We start from the raw sequence: 20,779 nt of genomic DNA, 5'->3' as shown, positions 1-20,779 counted from the left end.
TTGTTCTGTGCTGCCTCATCAACTTGCCTTCTTTGTGCATATTAAAAATACAGCCTCAGCTCTCAGAGTGACTACTAGCTTTTGGATGACAGGTCTGGAGAATACAGCCCGAACAGACTGTCCAATATAATGCTCTGCTGCAAGGCTGTTATAATCTTATGCACAGTTGGAGTCACAGCCTTTTACTATGGGAAATTATAATGGCCCTTGTATGCAGAGTGTGGCCACATACCTTAGGAAAGAGCATGCACGAATACATTTCTGTGCCAAAAAGAGCTGTGTGGTGGTTACCTTCTTACCCACTCATAACCAAGATATTGTTCCTTATTATCCCTTAAAACTACACCTAGGAAACTCCATTTCTAAAGGATGCAAATCTCCTGTTACTTCCAGATTTGCCTGGCACAGGTTCCCTCCGTTCTTCCCCCTTTCCCTTCTTGACCCACTTACTCTGTTTGCCCTTTTCCATACCAGTTGTCCTCCTCTTTGGTGTCTCTCTTTTCCTACTACCCCCTCCTTTCCTCTCCCTCAGGACCTTTATTCTTACACATTTCTTTTGGCCTATCATCCATTCCAGACCGCACAATCTCTGCTGTACCTTCATACCTCTTGTCTCGGGAGCCATCTCCTGTTTCCTTCAACTGATTTAAGATCTGCCAGTGCTCCAAGCCCTTCTCTAATATCAAACCAACATGTCTAAGCTTCTAACTTCAGCCTTTTCCTGGTTCAAGAGTCCTCATCAATATTGCTAATTTGCATTTGAATCACTCTTATTAATTACTTTTTCTGTTTTTACAACTCATTATTCTGGTCCAATGCTCCCCAAACTCTTTATATGCAATATTGCTCTAGACTCACTCCTGAACTGACAATCCCTTAACTTCCCTATCTGCCTTTGAATTTCTTTAGGATGAAGACCAACTCCGGAAAGCTCTGTAGTCTTGCAACTTTGTAAAAGCAGGAATTTTCAAAGGCTTCATCAGGGTCTCCAGAAACAAGCTCTCCAAGGCTGCACCTACAGAGCATCCAGGGCATGTTGGGCTGAAACCTCTCTGGAAGACACTGCAGTTTCTTTCAAGTACTCATGCTCAAGCTTCCTTCCCAGGAAAAAAAAGACTGTTGCCTACCCGAGTCTCGCCTGGTAGGGAAGTTGGGATGCAGCCAGGCAGGCACACGGGTTTGAAATCCAGGAAGTATTACTGGTTCTCCAGTTTAGCGTGACATTTGAATCAACTTTGATAATTATTCCACGATTAGTGGCAAAACCAGTTGACTCTATTGATAATAAGTTAGTCATTACTTCTTAGCATCAGTGTGGACATCAAATTCTCTGGACAGGGAGACAACACTATTGAGAGGAACTGGAATCACCATGGGCTGCAATTTGCTTGCCTTAATTGGTAGATGAGCACATACATGTTCTCTTTTCATTCCCAACTTCTTAAAGCTTTCACACTTCAATTTTTCCTGGCTTAGATCTTTACATAGCACATACAATATTTTTTTCCCCAGCGATTGCCCTCAAGACCTCTTTCCAGTCCTCCACGTTGGGGAAGAATCGCATGGCAGACTGATGGCTGTCACTGGTGAGAAAGGTCACAGAATGGCTGCACAGGTTACTATAAGCATGAGAAAAAGTCCCATGCAGGCTTTCTTTGATTAACAAGGCCGTCTTTAAAGCATGTTCATCTGTATTGTAGAAATCAAGACCCCAGAAATGTCAAATAATCTGGGAAAATGTAAATACTGATTCTCTTTTTCTCAGTTTATGTAGATACTTGCTGAGGAGCCATTAGATCACACAAACCAATATGCAAACTGAATGGATAATGTACATTTCTTTGCTCTCACCCCCTTAAATGGTACTCAAGATTTGGAATTTGGAAGCCATGTATATGGATGTTCATGCACATGCTCTTAGAAAAATAATCAGTATTTGGCTACAGCACAAACACCTATTCAACGAGTTACAAGAATACTCAGAGAGAGACCAAATTTAGCTACTCCAAAGTCTGTCATTAAACATACTGCCAAAATCACATTAAATGCCATACTTACATATAGAAAACAAGTGTTTGAAATTCTCTGCCTTTGGAATACAGATGGAATACTAGTATTAAATAAAATGGCAACAGAACGAATGTTTCAAGAGCATATGTGAATAACGTTTAATCTATTTTTACTGAATAAATTTTTATTGACAAAATAATGGGTTTATTATACATTGTGAGCTGACACACTGTTCTGAAGAAGAAACGGAGAACAGAAGGTACCTTTATTAATTTCATAGGTCCTTTTATTTTAATCAAAGAGTTATCTGTTTGATCCAATAAAGCAGCTGTTTCAAATCCTTGGTTTCAGTTACTCCTTGCAATATACATCCTTCAAGGAGCTTTTCCACCTGTGTCATCATTTTCTGTAAGGTGCTACACTCTTGTATCATCATCACACTTGACTATGTTTCCCTTTAAGATTTTCAGAGGAAAGGGACAATGTCTTTCAAGCATAAATAAAATAATGGCAGATAGCTAGTCCAGTTGTACTCTTAGAAATGTATTTTCTTAATGGGGTATGTTACACCCTCCCCCAAAATGTCAATATCATCTGGAGAATAACCAGTACAGGTCAAGCATCCTAAAGAGTTTGAAATATCACCAAATTGTACCATTCTTTGAGTATCTTCTGCAGAGCCCAGCTAATTTAATGCTACAATAGAATAATCTAGTTATTTGGCAACTGTCTGATTTAAAACATTTCAACAACACTGAACATTGGGAAATAATTTTCAAAAAAGCATTGAATGACTTCAGTTACAGTTTATTCTTTGTTTCTAACACATAAATTTCCTCAACTAAGAGTTCACTGATGGAAAGTAGGAATTTTCTCATTCTTCACTATTTTTTGCATCTGTGTTTTAGAAGAGTTAAAATGTATGTTATCACTAATTATTACAATTAGGTTAATAGTGTTTTCTGTAATTAGTTTCTAATGAACATATGTTTATTGATGAAAACTGCAGCCTATATGCAATGCCATTTGAGCTGGAGGGGTATGAGAAGTCTCATCATTGCTCATCATAAAACAACTATAACATATTTTGCTTAGGCACCAATCCTGCAAATACTTAATTGTGAGCCCCATTTTATTGCTGTGGAAAAAATTAAATAGCAACTGTCAAGATAGCATGGTAAAAGCCTGATTGTCTGAACTGTTTGAAGATGGGCATAGTTTAAGGGAGCAGAGTTATCAAGCCTGGTTGTTAAATATTTTAACACACATTCTGAAGTAAATACTCTACAGAACAGAAGCTGAGGCTAGGAAGTCCTGTCAGAGATGGACCATCTCTATCCCATGTCCAGTGCAATGCCATCCCCATCATGGGGCTCATAGGGTAATACAGTATGTATCCATAATACCAAAAATGTTGTACTTAGTGTTGTCATTTGAATTTATTTCTATTGAGATTCACCTGATACTTATTACTGGCTGCCTATTAGTATTTATTATTATTTCTATTCTAGTAATTTGGGCCAAAGTTGGAATTGTAATTGTAGAAGGGAGCATATATAAAAGCAAGACAAAGTTTGGTCATTGATCATTACTGGGATTAACAAAAGATGCATTGAGATTTTAGAGTTATTTTAAGAGATATATAATAATATGGCAAACTATCAAAAATTCAAAATTTATTTTGCCCATTTTTGCCTTTAGGACAGAATGATTTCAGGGAGATGCTGTCTGGTCTAAAAAAAATATTTAGGATTAGTATAATTAAGATTGTGTTCGATGTTGTTTTATACTTTGCCTCAAACTACATATATATATATGTATATACAGTTTTTAAAGTATCATATTTACATCTGGTCATCCTCCATCCTTCCTCTTTCCCAGTACACTTAGGCCTCATACAGGTCTATGTTGTGTAAGGTTCTTTTGCTAACAGACCTCCTTGCAGGTGAAGTCCACCCTGGGCAATCCCCTGAAATAACAGGGGCCTTCAGTTTTCACTGTTTTCTGAACCAGGGACAGAAAATAAATGAAGGTGACATTTGTCTTTAGAAATACAGGGCACCGATGTATTCAAGCAGGTGGCACATCTGAGACTAGTTTTATTTTGTAAGCTGGCGAGGTTGTAAACGAGAGGAGGCCCATCACAAGGAACGTGTCCATACTGAACGCACCCCGTATTTCGGGAGCGCAGGAGGAGCCTGGCTCCGCGCTGTCCGGCTTCAGACCATCTCCTCCGGGATCCCCTGGCCGGCCGCGGCGGAGAGCAGCCTCTCTCCCGCAGGACCCGCACTTTCCTTACTGGTGCCCAGCTGTCCTGCCTCTGCCCCAGGTCTGTTCTGCGCAGAGGATGGGGCCAAGAGCCGCAGACAGGCTCTCCCCGGTCCCTCGGCGCCCACCATCCAACCTCAGCAGCACCTGGCGGGACCCCCGAGGACCGGACCTCCCCCTCCCCGAAAAGTGCAAGGCGTTATTTTTGAAAGCGCCCAAAATAGCGCGCGGCTGCTGCACAAGTCTCCTTATTATTCCTCCAGCGTCGGCAGTAAATCAGGGGGAGGATGCACCTCCGCCAGAGCCCTTGTCGGCGGCCGCGTTTTTGGCGAGGGCGATGCCCGCCGCCGGTGCCGGCTGCCGGGTGCCGGCTGCGGGCGGCCGGGGCGCAGCGGCAGCGCAGGCGAGGGAGGAAGAGGAGCCGCGGCGGCGGCGGCGGCGGCGGCAGTTTCCCCTTTCCCCAGCCCTGGCTCCGCGGGCGCATGCTCACTGTGCCCGCAGCCCTGGACCATATTTGTCAGGACTACTCGAGAGACGGAGAAAGAGAGAATTTGGGGGGGTAAGGAGCGGCGGGTTCCGATCTGATCCGCAAGCCGTTTAGGGAGCCGCGATGGCAAAGGCTGGTGACGGGTTTTAATTTTCCCCCTAGGTGAGGATGAAAGTTAGAGAGAGCGCGAGAGATAAAGGGAGAGACGCACCTCCTCTCCTTCCCTTACGAAACGTATCTGGGGAAGGGGAGGGGGGCTTCTCCCCGACCACCTCGAGCAGAAAGGATGGAAGTTAATGCCGGGGAAAGTGGGCAAGTGACTCGCAAGTGGCTGGGGAGCGGCCGGGGCACCGGGGATCCCACTAAATCATAAGTGTACGAGTGTGAAAGAGGAACAAAAGAAAGAGAGAGGTGCCTGGTATTTCTTTTTCTCTTCCCAAACACATGAAGGGAGTACATGTATATATATATGCGCTGTATATTTATATACATACACAGGCAAGCACGCACGTATGTGTATGTACATATATATATACACGGGGGAGGGAGCTGTGGAAATGTGTTTGGGGGGGCCCTTTTTTTGGGGGGGGTAGTGGGTTCCGAAGGGAGGGGGAAGGGAAGGGGAGAGACATTTTGCAGACTTGCCCCACCAATGAGCTTGTCAGTTGGCTCCATTTAATGACACTTACGGGGCACCGCCGCGCTGTTGGGAACAATGTGATGCGGGTGCCGCGGCCGGGCGGCGGGGGGGAAGGTGGGGGGGCACGGGTGTGCGTGTGAGCGCCGGGCGGGGAGGGAGCGGAGCGGAGGGGAGGGAGGGGGCTTGCTGCCACCCGAGCCCCCCTCCGCAGCCCCGGCTCTTTGTTCGCACAGGCTGAAGGACGGGGAGAAGTGCGGGCTGCGAGGGGGCAATGCGCAGCGGAGAGGGGTGCGAAAAAGCCCCGGGTTTTTTGGTCGGAAGCGGCGAGAGGTGGCGGCTGCCGGGATATACCGGTTGAATGTGCCGTGGGTCGCCGTGTGCGAAGGCCTCTACCAGCGCGCAGCGGAGAGTTTGTATTTTCCGTCGCTCCTGCACTTTGTGTGATTGTGTGAGAGAGATATTTAAAATATAATCATCTCCCAATTTCCGCCATTTTGGGGAAAGTTTGCACACACATACACATACAAAAAAAAAAAAAAGGCAAGCTTGTAGCAATTTTTTTTTTTTTTAAAGAGACGAAAAAAAAAAGTCTTTTGCTCGAGTGCTCAGTTCCTGCCTCTGTGCGGTGCGTGCGCCGCGCTCGCTGCGGCAGACATGTGAGGCGGCGGGGGAACGGCCCCTGCCCGCTTCGGGCTGCGTGCGGCGGCGGGGGCCGGCGCCTGTCACCGCCGCCGGCTCCGCGGGCCGGCCTCGGGGGGCTGCCGGGGGCTGGCCCCGGGGTGCCGGCGGTGTGTGTGAGCGCACATACACGTGAGTGCGTATTGTGCCGACGACGGGGGCAGGGAGCGGGGGGGAGGCAGGGGCAGGGAATAGGACGCGGCTTTTCTGTTAAGTTGCGCGCTCTCGCCTGAAGTGCGGCCGGGGTGGGGGAGCGGCTCCCCGCGCACACACCCGTCTCTCCCTCCCCGTCTCCGCAGCCGGTGCATATAACAACAGGATATAGGCACACTTGTTCTCGCTAGCGCGTGTGGGGCGGTGTTTTTTTCGGTGGGGGGGGCGGAAAGCGATTTTTTTTTTTTTCGGGGGGGGAGGGAGCGGCGGCCGACGGGAAGGCGCTCCCGCGGAGCGGCCGCCCGCCCCCGGCCGGGGCTTGGGAGAGGCTGCCGGGGCTGCAGCGCCCGGGGCGGGGGGCGCCGCGTCGGGGCCGCAGCGGCGCCCGCTCCCCACCCCCATGGTTTTCCCCCCTCCCCGTCGGAGCGAGCGCACGAGAGAGCGTGAGAGAAAAAGTTGCAGCGCGGGGCCGGGCGCTGGCGGCTGCGGGGCCGGGCGGGGGCGAGCCCTCCGGGGAGGCGGCGTGTGCCGGCCCCTCCCGCGGGAAGGGGTGACTTCTCCGCCGAGGGATGCCCGGAGATCGGCTGCGAGCGGCCGAGGAGCGAGTCCCCGCAGCCCCCTAGAAAAAAAGGGAGCTCGCCCCCCTCCTCCTCCTCCTTCTCCTCCGCGCTGGGGGAGGGGAGGAGGGAGGCGAAGGTAAAATTTTTAAAATTTTTTTTCCTTTCCACTCGGAGGCAATCTCCTTTTCCCGGATCCCGGTCCCGGGGGGGTGAGGCGAAGGGGGGGAGGGGGGGCGGGGTGGGAAGAAAAATAAAAAAGCGAGGGACCCAGTAAACAAGCAGAGTCCCTCTTTCGTTGTGCAACTTCCTCAGGAACACTTAACACCCAGTTCCTCTCCCACCCCGCCCGCACCGCGCTCGCCCCCACCGCCGCCCCCTCGCCGGGGCAGGGGGGCACTCTTCCCCCGCTCTGTTTAATTGCCCGGGGCGGGGGCGAAGGAAAAAAAGGCAAATTCGGGAGGGAAACGGAGAGACTCGAGAACCGCTTTCCCCGAGCGCTGCTCCCGAGGAGCCGGGCGGGCGCTTTTGTCTCGGTGGTTCTGCCCGAGCCTGGGGAAGACGCGGACCTGAGCCCGGGTTTTCTCCAGAAAGTTTCAAGTGCAGCAAAAACACGCCGCAAAACTGGCCAAGGAGGGACCTCTGCTGGTAGGCCGCGGGCTGCCGGCGCCGGGGAGCGGCGGCCGCGCCCGCCGGGGCCTCGCCGCAGCGTTCCGGCCGCCGCTGTGCTCCGCCGCGCCGGGCGCAGGGGCAGCGGGCGGGGAGCGGCCCGGGCGGCTCCGGGCGGGCGCTGCCGGGGCCGGCGCGCCCCGCCGGGGAGGCACGGCGTGCGCGGGAGCGGCGGGGGGCGCGCCCTGCGGCCGTGTCACTTGTCCCACTCGAGAGTGCGGCTCGAGCCCCCGGGGTTTTTAGGTTTGAGGAGCGCTGCATGGGTAGGAGGCCCCTGGAGATGCGGCAGCCTCCCCCGGGGCGTGAGGGTCACGGCCTCTTTCATGTCTTTTAATTACCTGTGCTTAGCTTGGTGTGAAAGCTTTACAGGGAAAGGCATCAGGAGTTACATTCTTAGTTTTGTTCTATTTTCTTAATTTCTTCCGTATAGTTGAGTGGCACTGGACCGATCATTTCTGCTGTTTCTACTCATGAATGGATGCTCAGTGCTAAAAATCAGGTGGTGAGCATAAATAAAGCTCATATGATATAAAAAGTTCAGTCTATATCATTTTAGGAAATAATCTGTGCTCAGGATTGTAACACACTTTTCTTAGCGCAAATTTTAAAGCTGTTCAGAAACCGATGCTTTTTACCAAGAAAGTCACCATGTTCCTACAAGTCTATACGATGAACATCTGTAAGAGAAACTCCCTGAAAGTAGTGGCTGAAGGCAGCAGAGCTTTCCACTTTAATCCGGGTGGTGCCGGGTAGGAGCTTTTTCTCAGTGAGACTTCAGCAGCATCGGTTGTGGTCCAGTTGGTCTCATGAACTGGTGCTCTATTGAAGGTGGCTGAAGCAATCGTCTTGGTTGGTGTTTGTTGTCAGTTGGGCAATTGTAATAAACTCTGGTTTAGTTTGCTTTTGTGGTGTATATTTCACCTTCAATTTACTGAGTTTTTTTAGAGTATTACTTTAAAAGTTTCAATAACTTGTGATGACTCCTTTTCCTCTGACTTGTTGAGTTTTATTTGGAATCACCTGTTCTGTGAAGAGAGGTGGTTGAGGTTTTGTGGGCTGTTCAATATACTCTCATCTGTTTTTTAATACTACTGGTAAGGAGGATGGTGGATTGTGAGTGATGGGTATGAGGAATCAGTGATGAGCTGGCATGAGGCATACTGAAGAAAGTGATAGCATGTGTATAGTCATAGCTTGTTAGTGCTCCAGTAGTAGGACCGCTTATCACAATGGGAGATGCCAGTAGCTCCTTATGAATGGGGGAGAAGGGAAAGGCTATAAATGCACTAACCTGCTGAGTGTATTTAGGAACTAGAAAAGGTGAGCTAATTGTTTATGAACAGCAGAGTTTATGGAAGCTGGTAATAACTGGCAGATGAGGAAGAAGAGGGCATGAGTCAGACAAATGGGATGCTCAGATGTACATTGAATTAACTTCTGGTAGGAAATAACAATTTGAAACAGGTCAGGTGATAGGAGGTGTGAAGATTCGGTGCAGGCAGTGTCTGCATAGGGGAAGGAAGGAGGTACAAATAAATTTTCTGTGCCTAGTTCAAGCAATTAAGAGAATTTAAGACATAGGATTTCGAAGTTGTTGCATGCAGCTCTTACTTTCTGAGTAGGTTAAAGCTCCATTCAGGCCTGCACAGACAATAACAGAAACAAAGGAATCATAAAAGTTTTGCAGAGGAAATACTTTTCTGGTGTGAGGTACAGACTGTTTATAAACAAGGAAAGGCTGTCAGTGGTAAGTTTCATTAGATGACAGAATAGCTTTGGTATTGGGTAACTAGTGTTGTTATAGTTTCTCGTGGATATTTGAAAACGAAGCAGTAGATGAAGGCTGTGTGTAATTGTTACCCAGTCTCTAGCAATGGTACAGCAATAACTGTGTTACCTTGCTGACAGAGACCAGGCTTGGATGAGGACAGCATGAACCTCCTTTAAGCACTGGTGCAGACCCAGGCTTCATAGTATTTTGTAGTGCATCTGTGGCCAGATTCTTCTTGTGAGGGAAAAAAGTTTAAAGCCAAAGTATTGGGAAGCAGGAGCAAACATACACAGTACCCTGTGGAATCTAGTAGTCAGAAGAGTAGCAACAGATAAACTAAGAGTAAGTAATGCTAAGGGGACATCATCAATAGGAACTTTGGTCCTTCTGCTGTTACAAACACTGAGTGGCTAAGAATTTTAAGCTATGTCCCTTTGTGAATACATATAAAAGCTATATATCTCATTTTTAAAATACCGCACTTGTAATAAACTTCTTGAGCATCAGGTAAAATAGTGAAATTTACCCAAATAACTTTTCAGCACAGAGAATAGAAACATGGCGGAACTAGTAAAGTAGTTTCTAAACAATGAAGAATGAGATTTTTGAGGAAAATATGTATCTGAAAATACTTCTTTTAATGAAATATTAAAATAATTAAACTTTTAAACAGGTACAAGAAAAAAACACATATTAAAATGTGGTGGTAGCATCAAAGAATTTTAACCATTTCCTGTACTGTTCCTGTTGTGGTTGTTTTTCTTTAAGTGAAGAGTCTGGTGCAAAAATAAGAGGGTTGAGAAAGAGGCAAGTGTAGGGTGTGCACAACTCCAGGAGAGGACTGTGAAGAGAGAAGCAGGGCTCACCCCAGTGGGCTCACAGTCAATTGGCTTTGCTTTTGCTGTCATGAAGGTCAAACTTACTACTGTTGTCAGATACAGGGAGCTTACACTGTGAGGGGTAATTCCACCTCATGTGGCTTTGGGAGTGTAGCAAGTCAGTGCTGGTAGTATTCACACTCTTACATGTTAAATAAAACTAAGCTGAATATCCACTTATCCCTGGTGTCTAGAAGTTGGTGTATTTGCAGCTTTGGTGCACTGAGTTGTTCCCTTCAGATCCATATTGTTTTCCTGATTTACTGGATTAGGGAAAATGTGTCCTTTTAGCTCATGGGTGCTACGCCAGGCAGCCTTGGACATGTCCAAAATAAATGCGTGCAATATTGGGACAAAACCCCTCACCTGTTGCCTTTGTTTCTGAACATCCATCAGTGCTGATGTCACCCAGTCCGGTGGGGAAGAGGGACCATGGCTTGGCTCCAAAAGGATATTGTCTCTCTTGGGATCTTTTTCCCTTGGAACTCACTCTTGGTGTCAGTCGCTGTGACCTCCCCTGGCACGTGTGTTCCCAGTTTTGCTTCTCCTCATAGGAGCTGTCAGCTGGGGAGAGGATCAGTATGGGACAAATCTGCTAGGCTGTCTTGTCATCACAGAAATCCTCAAAAGTAAAAATAAAAATACACAAGGATGCATAAGAAGAAAAGAAAAATTACTGCAGACATGTTATGCTAGTCTGGCAGTGATGTCTGGTGGCTTTACTGCTGAAATCTCTCTTTGCTGCCCAGTGATCAGTATTGAGTTGATCCCAGTGGTTAGAAATCATACAGGCATTTCACAGTTAGCATCTTAGATTTTAAAAATTTGGGTAGGGGTAAGGTAGTCTTTTTAAAGCACTGACTGGAAGAAAGAGTCCTATTACTACTTTCTGATGTATTCAGTACGTAACCCTATAATTACTTCAAAAGCTACTTGTAAGTCTAATTGTCATATTCTGTCCTGCTATATCTTTAGACAGTCTCTCACAGATGAAACTAATTTTTAGTGCTGTTATTCTCAGTATCCTCTCTGTGAGGTACTCATTTGTTGTTGAACCAGTTGGTAAAAACGAAGGTTTTTCTAAGGGATGTGTCTTAATCTTATCTGTTTATTATAATGACTTTATTATGTATGTCTGAAACAAAGTTAATGTTGAAATATTAATGTGCAGCACACTTCTCTTATGGCTGTGAAGACTGAGAAAGTTACATCCCTGAAGGCAGATTTTGGAGATATGGTTGGAAGATGACTGCTCCAAGTTCTTACTATTAAGTCCTTTCCTTCACATCAGATGGCATTCACTGACAGGCATTGCCCCTTATTCATCTAGTATTTTTACTACTTTTCTGGCAGTGCAGCAGCAGAAATGATAGCAGATGAAATCATTACAGAAGGAGTTATACTAGTTCAAAGAATTACATCAGAGCTTTAAAAACAAAAAATGAGTGGAATAAGATGTTCTTTAGCTTTCTTTGTTCTGAGATTTAGTTGTAAATATTGCAGTGATTTCATCCTTTTTTAGTACCTCATTGCTGTAACAATTTTACTGGTCTGTATCTCCTTTCTTACTGTCATTAGTAGAGGGATAAGGCCTATCTTTTGTCTGTTCAAACTTAGCAAAGCTGGAAACAGGTATTTTGTTAAAAGTAATTCCTTTTTGTAAATTAATTTTTATCTGCATTGCCCTGTGACCTTTTCATCCCCACCAAGAACACTTCTGAAGGCTGCAGAATGTGAAACGTAAAAAGATTGTGCCTTTGACTTCGAGTTAATTTCAAAAGGAAAACAATAACAAATGTGTTTAGACATCTTTAGAATGTATCATTATTGCTGTTTGTTACCTGAGGAAAGTTTCTTGGGTACATTTAAATCAGAATTTGTATGTTTTCTTGAGGCAAGTATGTATGCCCTGAACATTTCTGTTACCAATTTTTAATTACATTTCATGGTTTACTCCCTGCCTAGGTAGGCTAGACTCTTTCAGTTTTCCAGCCCCCATGTAATTTTCGTGTCTATAATGAGAGTGGCACTATGGGAGATGACAGCATCTGATAGAGCAGCTGTCCTGTCCGATGCTCCTTGCTCTGTGGTACAGTGCCTGCTGAGAGGAAGCATTTTTCCATAGCCTTCCAAGTCTTTTCCCAACTTCTGTCATACCTTCTGCAGAAATCATTGGAGCATGTTTTCTATAATAAACCACAGGAGGGTTGAGTGAAGTGTCCTCCAAATAGGATGATAATTTAAGATTACTTAGAGACTTCAGTTAATGCAGAACACAGCTTTGTGCTTGCTCAGCCAGGCTAATCTTGGGGAGCTTGTTCCACCAATGTGCTTGAACCAGCATGTTTCATGTCCTTAAAACTTCATGGGTATCTTGAGAGATCCAATTTTTCAGCTACTCCTTAGCAGCTTGGGTCTTGTGTTCTTGTGGGAATGTCTGTGCTGCTGCCACTGTGCTGCAGTTCAGTTTGGTCAAGCCTGCTTGAATTGGTTTGCAGTGGTACTTGGTACTCAGATCAAGCAGAGATCCCAAGATGTATTGCAGGAGCTTCCCCTGAGGTAGGGTGGTGGATTTTGCCTGGGAGTGATTTTAAAAGATGAGGTCTATGGCTTTGGGGAATTTCTCAGTTTGCACTGAATTTGTTTAGATTTATTGACGTTTTTTAAAATTAATTTTTGTACATTGTTGTTATGGTTTTCAATACTTTCTCATGGAGAATTACCTACAGGTGGGGAAGACGCATTGAATCATGTGGTTCTTCTTACTTCAAACTTGTCATGTGAAAAACGTAAAGTTTTCTCAAAGAGCTTTCTGTGAACCCTGCCTGCCATATGAAATGAAGGGGAATACAGAAGCTTTCATTCTTAGCAGTGGAAACTGACTGAGGTCCAGCTCCTGTTATCTTGTTGATACTGTGTAGTTGCTGTAGTGTAATGAAAGTACTCATGGAGTAAGGTGTTGCTCAGGATTTAAAAGATTTCTGCTAGAAAAGAAGAGGAAACCAAGGAGAAGTGCAAGGGAGTTAACATTATGTACCCCAAACCAAACTAGTATCTGTCTGTAGTGGTGATGTTATACTGATTGATACTGTTTTTCCGATGAATACAATGTAAATTTGATTGTTTTCATGCAACAAAGTTAACTAAGCATTTTTTTCTCCATGAAGTTTCAATAAAAAGCTTCTAGTTGACCGGAGTTTACTTCTGCTTGGTTTGCGTCTTTTTCTGTTATCAGAGTGAACAAATAGCACCTTTTGTTTTGTTTTGGGGTTTTTTTTGTGAAAAGTCAAGATTTCCAGAGAGTATTTGCAGATTTAGAGTGGGACTTAAGTTAGAAATTACATTTTAGAAAACAAGGTTAGGCTCTGAGGAAGCTCTCTATCTATTTGAATTTCAAATACTGATACTTGCAGCAAAAGTTTGCAGTCTCCAGATGGGGCGTGAGGCTTAGAAAGTGTTTTGTTTGAAAGTTCAGAAAGTTTACATTTCAAAAAGTTCGGAAACTGCAAATTTCAAAAGTGGTGAGATTTTGCTAATAGTTCACAAACAATGACAGCTAATTTTGCCACAAATTATTTCAGCTACTTGGCATAGTGCAGAAGTTCTTCAGAAATAAAGTAAGTCAGATTCCACATTGAACAAATAGTAAATTAGGTGCCAGACCACAGATTTAAAGATTGCTGGGTTTGTGAGAAGTGGGAAGGAAGATGTTGGTGGAGCTCACAACTGTCTGCTAGAAACACTTGCAGTTCAGTGCAACTGAAGGTGTGCTTGTTCCAATGACAAGTGGTGAGCTGAAGCCGGGGTCAGAGGCAAGTGCAGTGTACTTCTGTTGCTTGTGCAAATTTTTTACCACAGAAGGGGATGTCCAGATGCACTGTTTCTGGAGATAAATAATATCTTCTCTCCATTCACTGTTCTGAAACAGAGGCATCCAGTAAAGTCAAGTCTTGCAAAGCAGTAGGTTTCTCTGCTGTATATGTGTTTCTCTACATGGAAATAAGTTTTAATAAATGCAATTCAAAACAGATAAAGAATATTCAAGTGTCCTGAGTCAGACCAGGAAACTGACAGTTTCAAATTAATTTTGAAATTTTAATTTGAACTTGGGTAAAGCATTCATATCAGCATGATATCCAGTACTAAGGAAATGCAGTTCTGTTAATCAGTGCTTAATGTATTTATTATGGGCATGCACTCATGTCTTGCCTTTCCCAGAACCGATGTTTTTAAGTGTACTTGAAATGTTTTCCTCATGTCAATTTATTTGCAGTTTGAAATTTTTCTTTTCTCTCTAGTACAACCTCATTGCCTCCTAGTGTGTGAAACAGGTATTTTTTTCAAAGCTTTAGAAAGATTTCCTCTTACTTTTGTTACATCATGTGTATTATCACCCTTGTCATCAGTTGTCCATGTTGCCAGTGTGCAGAGGGAAGCATTTGATACGAATCTGTGAAATGCATTAGAAGAAATATCTGGTGATATAAGCATTAAACCACTTACGGAATTTTCAGATAACTTTTTTTTTTTTTTTTAGTACATGCATCATGAATGAATCTGCCTCTAGTGGAAATGGTCAGGAGTTTGATGTATTTAGTGCAATGGACTGGAAGGATGGCATAGGTACTTTGCCAGGAAGTGACCTAAAGGTAAGATAAGTAATTTTTCCAGTAAGTGAAATAAAAATGTTAAATGACAAAAGAATTCATTTGAAAAGCTGGTGTGTAGGTATCTGCTTTATGAATAAAACATGAATCTGCAGTTCTGAGTTAAGAGACTGTAGCCTGTTAGGTTTAAGCTCTGGAGTTTCTTGATTCAGTTTGTGGTACTGGCACAGACAGCCATCATCCCCGTAGGAAGGCATAAATTAGCACTGCCTCACTATACAGACAGAATTAATCAAATGCACAAAATCCCAAAGAAATCTCAAAAGTGTGAAAATTCTGTCCACTTAGAGCATTATATTACTGTATCACTAAGAATTTTCATACTGTCATTGGCTCTCACAGTCTTACGTTCTTAGTTCTTTTTATTTCTAAAAATAGTTTATTTTTGCTGTGCCTTTGTCATGTGGGTGCCTAGAAAGATGAATAAAGTGAGTGCTTCTGAGCTTGGTACGGTTTACAAGTTTGAATTATATTGGAGTAGTAATTTTGCTTACATTTTTCACACTAGTTGAGCTTCCTGAAGTAAATTGTAACTGTTCTATTTTGTTTTCAGTTTCTTTGTATTTATCTCATGCTTTTTACTGTATTGTGAGAAGGTGTCTTTTGCTGTGCTTGCAATTTTGTTATTAGAGACTGTCTTGTACCTATTTCCTGTTGATTAAAGGCAATATTTTCATATCATTCAAAGTAATGTGGTTTGCTCATAGTTTGTTTCTTGAAAGGAATTTCACAAGAAAGTGTGTGGCATTTAAAACAACTTTTTTATCTTTTGGTGCTTGATAGGATTTCTGTTGTTGAAGTAAAGAGTCAAAAAATGTTTGAAATTCAGGGTACATGTTGTGAATGTGTTTTGCTGTTGGTGTTTAAGTTGTTTGTTTGTTTTTTGGCTTGCTTTGATTTTTTTTTTTTAAATTGCAGAACGGTACAATAAATTTCCATCACTGTACACTACAGCAATATCACTATATACCTTGTCTGTAAAGTTTCTGTTCCACGTTCTGCTTGCCTCCTTTTCGTTTTTGAACTAAGTCAGGAGTTCCTAGTTCATTCATGTTGGCCTTCATCCACATTTGCTTAACTCCTTGCACATTGACATGCCTCATTCTCCTGGTGTGAAGGCCCTGGAGAAGAGAGACAGATTTCCTGGGCCTATTTACCTCTTAGAAGAGTCTCCTGTATGATCCTGCCAAGCAGATTTCTGAACGAGCCAACAGGCACCTCTTCTGAAGTCCAGTCACTGTTTGTTTCACTGGCTTCTTTCAGGCTTCCAGACTTCGTCATCTCATGGTGATGATGATAGCCAAGGCTATGATGAGCTTCCACCTCCCTGATATCTGTACCAGTATTTTCTGTATTTTTAAGTCCAGGCTTTTACAATTTCTTTCTATTTTAATACACGACATTGTGTTAAAGGGAACCATAGTATTGAAATGTTTGAGCAATACAAAAGGGAACAGTGCAGGAAAATACCATAATCTCATATAAATCACTGGTGGTTTCTGCTTTTTTCAGTTGTGGTTACCCTAGGTCAAACAAAACTGAAGCAAAGTTTGAGTCACTAAGTAGTAGAGGAATGGGAAAGTTTCCATGTAAAGTGAGGAAAAGGGCCTGGGAAGTAGCTCAGGGTAGCTTCAAGAAATCTTGTAAGAGGATTCTTAACTATGTCCTTTTCAGGAAAGCGTGAGCTTCATTTTAAAGCTTCTCTTTTACTTAGTTTATTTATTTATTTAATTTGGAAACAAACAGAAATTTGATTTTTGGACAGAGATTCTTTCTTTGGTCCAAGAGTTAGGGAAGGTGCATTCAGAGGTGCCATAGTAGTCTACCCAGAATGGTGAAAGATACAGAGTATTGTCCAGGCAGCTCCTTTCTGGGTTATTATTTGGAGGGGGGTGGGGGAGGGCTGTTTGCTTGTTTTTTAAATACAAAATTTGCATTTTTTTAATACAAAAGCAAGGAGTTGAAAGGATGAAATCGAAATGGAGGCATTTTAAGACTGACTGAAGGAAGAATATTTTCTAACAATGCAAAATTAGCCTGAGGAGGTGACTGTACCCGGGAACATCAAGATTCAGTGAGAAACTAGGTGTTTTCACTGATACCTAAACAACTTGAGCTGTTAAAATAGTAAGGACATTTAAGCTTTTATGATAATTGTAACGATTTTAAGCTTTTATGATAATTGTAACAACTCATATTTCAGCTCTGCTTCTAAGTACTGATGGTTAAAAAGGTGACTAATCACTTGAAACTGTAAATGTGATCATAGAAGATATGTTATGCTCTTTGTGGAATTCTCAGAATAGAGTTAATTAAGATTATTTACTTGAACTCTCCTGATCACAGAGTACTTTACTATTGTGTCCTGAACCTAAAGAAAATGACCTTACATAGCAGTTACTTATTGTAAACTTGCATGTGTCTTTCAAAAATTGTAATAGACTTGTTCCACTAAAGGTATCAAACTATTGTTGTGTATTTGGATTGAAATGCACTTGAAAAATCTGGTAAAACACTGTAATAGCAAGATACTGAAATATAAATGTTCTATTTTTACAGCTTGTTAATAGATTAGAGTGTCTGAGGCATTTTAGAACAAATAATAAGCAGTAGTTTAAATATCCATTGTTGACAATGTATTGCTTAAATTTTCACATTAAGTCTTTTCCCAAAATGTTAGGGGAAGTTGTCTTTGAACAGTCAGATTTGGTAAACTATATTGTATGAGCATATTAACATTAGGCTAAACCTATGCCAAAATGTTGAAATACTGCTTTTAAATACAGACATTTTAGAGAGTTACCTACTTGAAGTCCTTATTTTTAGTCCTATAAAGCATGTACCATTTGCTTGTCTTTACTACTTGCATAATGAAGTTTCATGCCTATTTTAACATATGCATGTTTTAAGAAATGTCTTTTCTGATGTGCTGTATTACTATCTGGCCTGGGATTACCAGGCAAATATATGTGAGCAGCCATTCTTTTTAGAACCACTTCATTTTTGTGAGTATGAGTTCCTGAATGACTAAAAGTTGGTAAAACACTATTGTAAGTGGAGCAAAATGTTTCTTGAACATTTTTCTTATGATACAGAAGAACATCTAAACCAGGAATAGATACTTAGATTATTTCTTTTTGTTAGGAAGTCCTGTAGGCAGTTTCATGCCTACCAGACTTCAGTGAGATGGGCTGCACCAGGGAGCACTCATTTCCCAGTCTAACCAAAACGAGGGAGCCAAATCAGATACCAAGCTCAGCCATGCCACAGTGTCTTATTCCTGTATCTGTTTCTATACCAGTAACATGCTGAGAATGTTCTTTTCCTATGACTTTGGGCACTGTTAATTGTTAGTGTTTTGTCACTTGTAGTTCAAGAAGTCTGTGGAAATACATTCTCATACAGATTTTGTTAAAAATCTTCAGCAAAAATAGTTAACACTCCTTGAATGCTGCTTTGAGCATGCTGTGTGACAGATAAGTAGTGAGTAGTTGTGGAAAATGCTAGAATTTCAAATTACACAGGGAATAGGGAGAATTAAAAATTGTACAGTATGATGCACTGAAGACTGTGAACAAAAATTTTAGCATTGTATATTAGTTCTTTCAAGATGTTTAAATAAAACAGAAAACTTGAATTCCAGTAGAATTTAAAATAGTTTACAAATTACAGAATGCCTTCATGTGGCAGGCAAAGTAATGTATGCTCATCTGAAAAACATCAGTGCTTACCAGTTACTCTGCATGGTGTGAATGTAAATGTGAAATGCTTCTCTTTTTTCTCCTTTTTTTTTTTTTTTTTTAACTCTCTATGCTGAGTGCACACAGTAACACCATGGCTTCAAGATTTAAATATACTCATTAAATTGGAAAAGCTGTAATAATTTACAGTCACTTCCTACTGCAGTGACAGAAGTTTATGAAGTACTTCTTAATGCATTTTCTAGTGCTGTGTTTGGAAAGTGAGCAGTTATATACTGCGTGGACAGAATTTTGGTCGTTATTTCCAGCTTTCAAAATGTGTTTGAACATAAAGGAAAAAAATTAAAATTTGATGATGAAGAAATTTACCTGTAAATAAAGTTGGGCAGCAAATACTGTAGGAAGCCAACTAGAGTAGTGGAACTGAATGGTGGAGTAATGGCCAATGGTGTTTGGTATTTCCAGCAGTGCTGTAAAGAGGATAACAGTGATTTGGATTGCTGTGCTTCTGGATGCGGGGGTGCAGCAACACGAGGCAGTAAAGTACATCCTTCCACCTGCCTGTTCTGAAATTACATTCAAGCTTGCCTGTGATAATGCATGACTTAAGAACAACTTCTTTCCTCACATTGTTATAGAAACATCGGTAGTGTCTCAGACAATAATTTAATGTAGTGCTTTTTCAGTGCAAAGCTGTTTCTGTTCTCTCATGGCAGCATGTGCTGTACGTTGAATCTGGAGAGGCAGGGAGAGTCCGTGAGAATGGTGTCTTTGGGAAACATCAACTTCCAGAAGCTGGTTAAATCACTGCCGGCGCTGGGAAGGTGCTGCTCCAAAGAGAAGATGGATTCCATTCAGAGAATGTGGTGAGGAGTAGCATAGGGAGCAGACAGCAAGGTAGACAGGCACTTTCCTCTGACCATGTGTGAGCTCCAGCAGATCTGTCTAGTGGCCTGGTCCTTTCCATATGAAATTAACTTTATTCTGTTGCAATGTAAGGTAATTAATTAGCTCTTGCTATGCTTCATTGCTATAGATTTCTGGTTAAAACTTTGCAATGTCATAAAATGAGTCAACCTTATGTAAGAAAAATAAGACCAAAAAAGGAAGTTTCACTATTAAAATTGTTAAAACTGCAAAGACAAGAAATGCTGGGTTTAGGTTTGCGTTTGGATCTTTATTCGGGTTTCCTCATGTATAGTCATGGTAGTCTTCCCTTAAGTGATCACGTGGTATTCTACCACAAAATCTCTGGGCCATTAGCTGTAGATGCTGTTAAACTTCTGAACAACTAGGCAGAGGGTTTCAGGAAGGAAAAGGAATAGTTTTGTGATTATTACAGGTAAATCCCACAGAGGAATGCTCAGCACCTCACTTGCTCCTACCACAGCCTTCCTGCACAGCGCTGAGCAACTCACTGGAACCAAATTTTTGGCAGGTAGCCATTTTTTATTTGTTGCTAGCTTGGGCTTCCCATGAGATATTAGTGTTTTGTATTTAGAAATATTCTGGCCAAAATATTTCACAGCTAGGGTTGCCTTGTAAGTCAACTTCTGGATCAATAAGCATCATCTTGGCAGGCCTTGACTTCTGGCTCTATTGCTGATTTATGTGTCACCTTAAGAAAGTCTGTTTAGCTGCAATTTCGTACTCAAGTGGAGATAATAAGGCAGACTGAGTTTGCAGTGTAGAGAAATCAGTGGGAAGCCCTCTGATACTAAGATAATTCTTGAGCACTTGAAGTGGAATGGGGGGGGGTTGGAAGAGCCTGAGGAGTGTCTAAGAATAAAGTAGATAAACATTACTGCAGACAAGACTGAGGTATTGGTATGGGGAAATGTCAGTCTCTCTTGCTAAAGGTATGTGTTTTCTGATGGCACTCTGGGTTCCTATGGTACCTAAGCTTTCTGTTCAGCAATGATGAGAGAATGCTCCTATTATTTTTATTTTTGGAAGGATATAATTTGATAGCAATTCTTTCCTGCTTGTGCCTGCCCAGATTGGAAAAAAACCCTTTCCTTTTAGATGCAAATTGTTCTCTCTGCTTTTTTACTTCAGGATTAGCCTATTGCAGTGTTATTGAAGTATCTTAAAATCAATCCAAGATTGGTGGAATGCTTGACTACTTTCTTGCTGACAGGATCATTTCAATGAGAGTGGGTCTGGCCTTGCCTGTTGGTCGTGGTGAGGAATTTAATCTCTGCTGACTATGGTTTAGGGAGCTCTAGATACCCTGTGATCCTACTTAAGTTTGTCTTTTGCCATACTTGCAGAGTAGCAGTGTGCAGGCAGGATCCTTT

General features: G+C 42.7%; 1 protein-coding gene across 7 annotated transcripts in view; it reads left to right on the top strand.

Moving 5' to 3' along the window:
• Positions 1-4,756: 4,756 nt before the first annotated feature.
• L3MBTL3 (L3MBTL histone methyl-lysine binding protein 3) overlaps positions 4,757-20,779 on the top strand; it is a 76,948-nt gene continuing 60,925 nt past the window's right edge. Inside the window, exons 1-2 of one of the 7 annotated variants that reach the window (XM_039569325.1) lie at positions 4,757-4,837; positions 14,649-14,760. In XM_039569325.1, coding sequence (XP_039425259.1) covers positions 4,761-4,837; positions 14,649-14,760 — 189 coding nt within the window. In that variant the 5' untranslated portion in view covers positions 4,757-4,760. The other 6 variants (XM_039569327.1, XM_039569328.1, XM_039569326.1 and 3 more) reach the window with 6 other exon arrangements.

This window comes from Corvus cornix, chromosome 3 (genome assembly GCF_000738735.6).
Source record: "Corvus cornix cornix isolate S_Up_H32 chromosome 3, ASM73873v5, whole genome shotgun sequence".
In the NCBI taxonomy this organism is placed as follows: Eukaryota; Metazoa; Chordata; class Aves; order Passeriformes; family Corvidae; genus Corvus; species Corvus cornix.
This window is presented reverse-complemented; position numbering and strand designations above follow the sequence as displayed.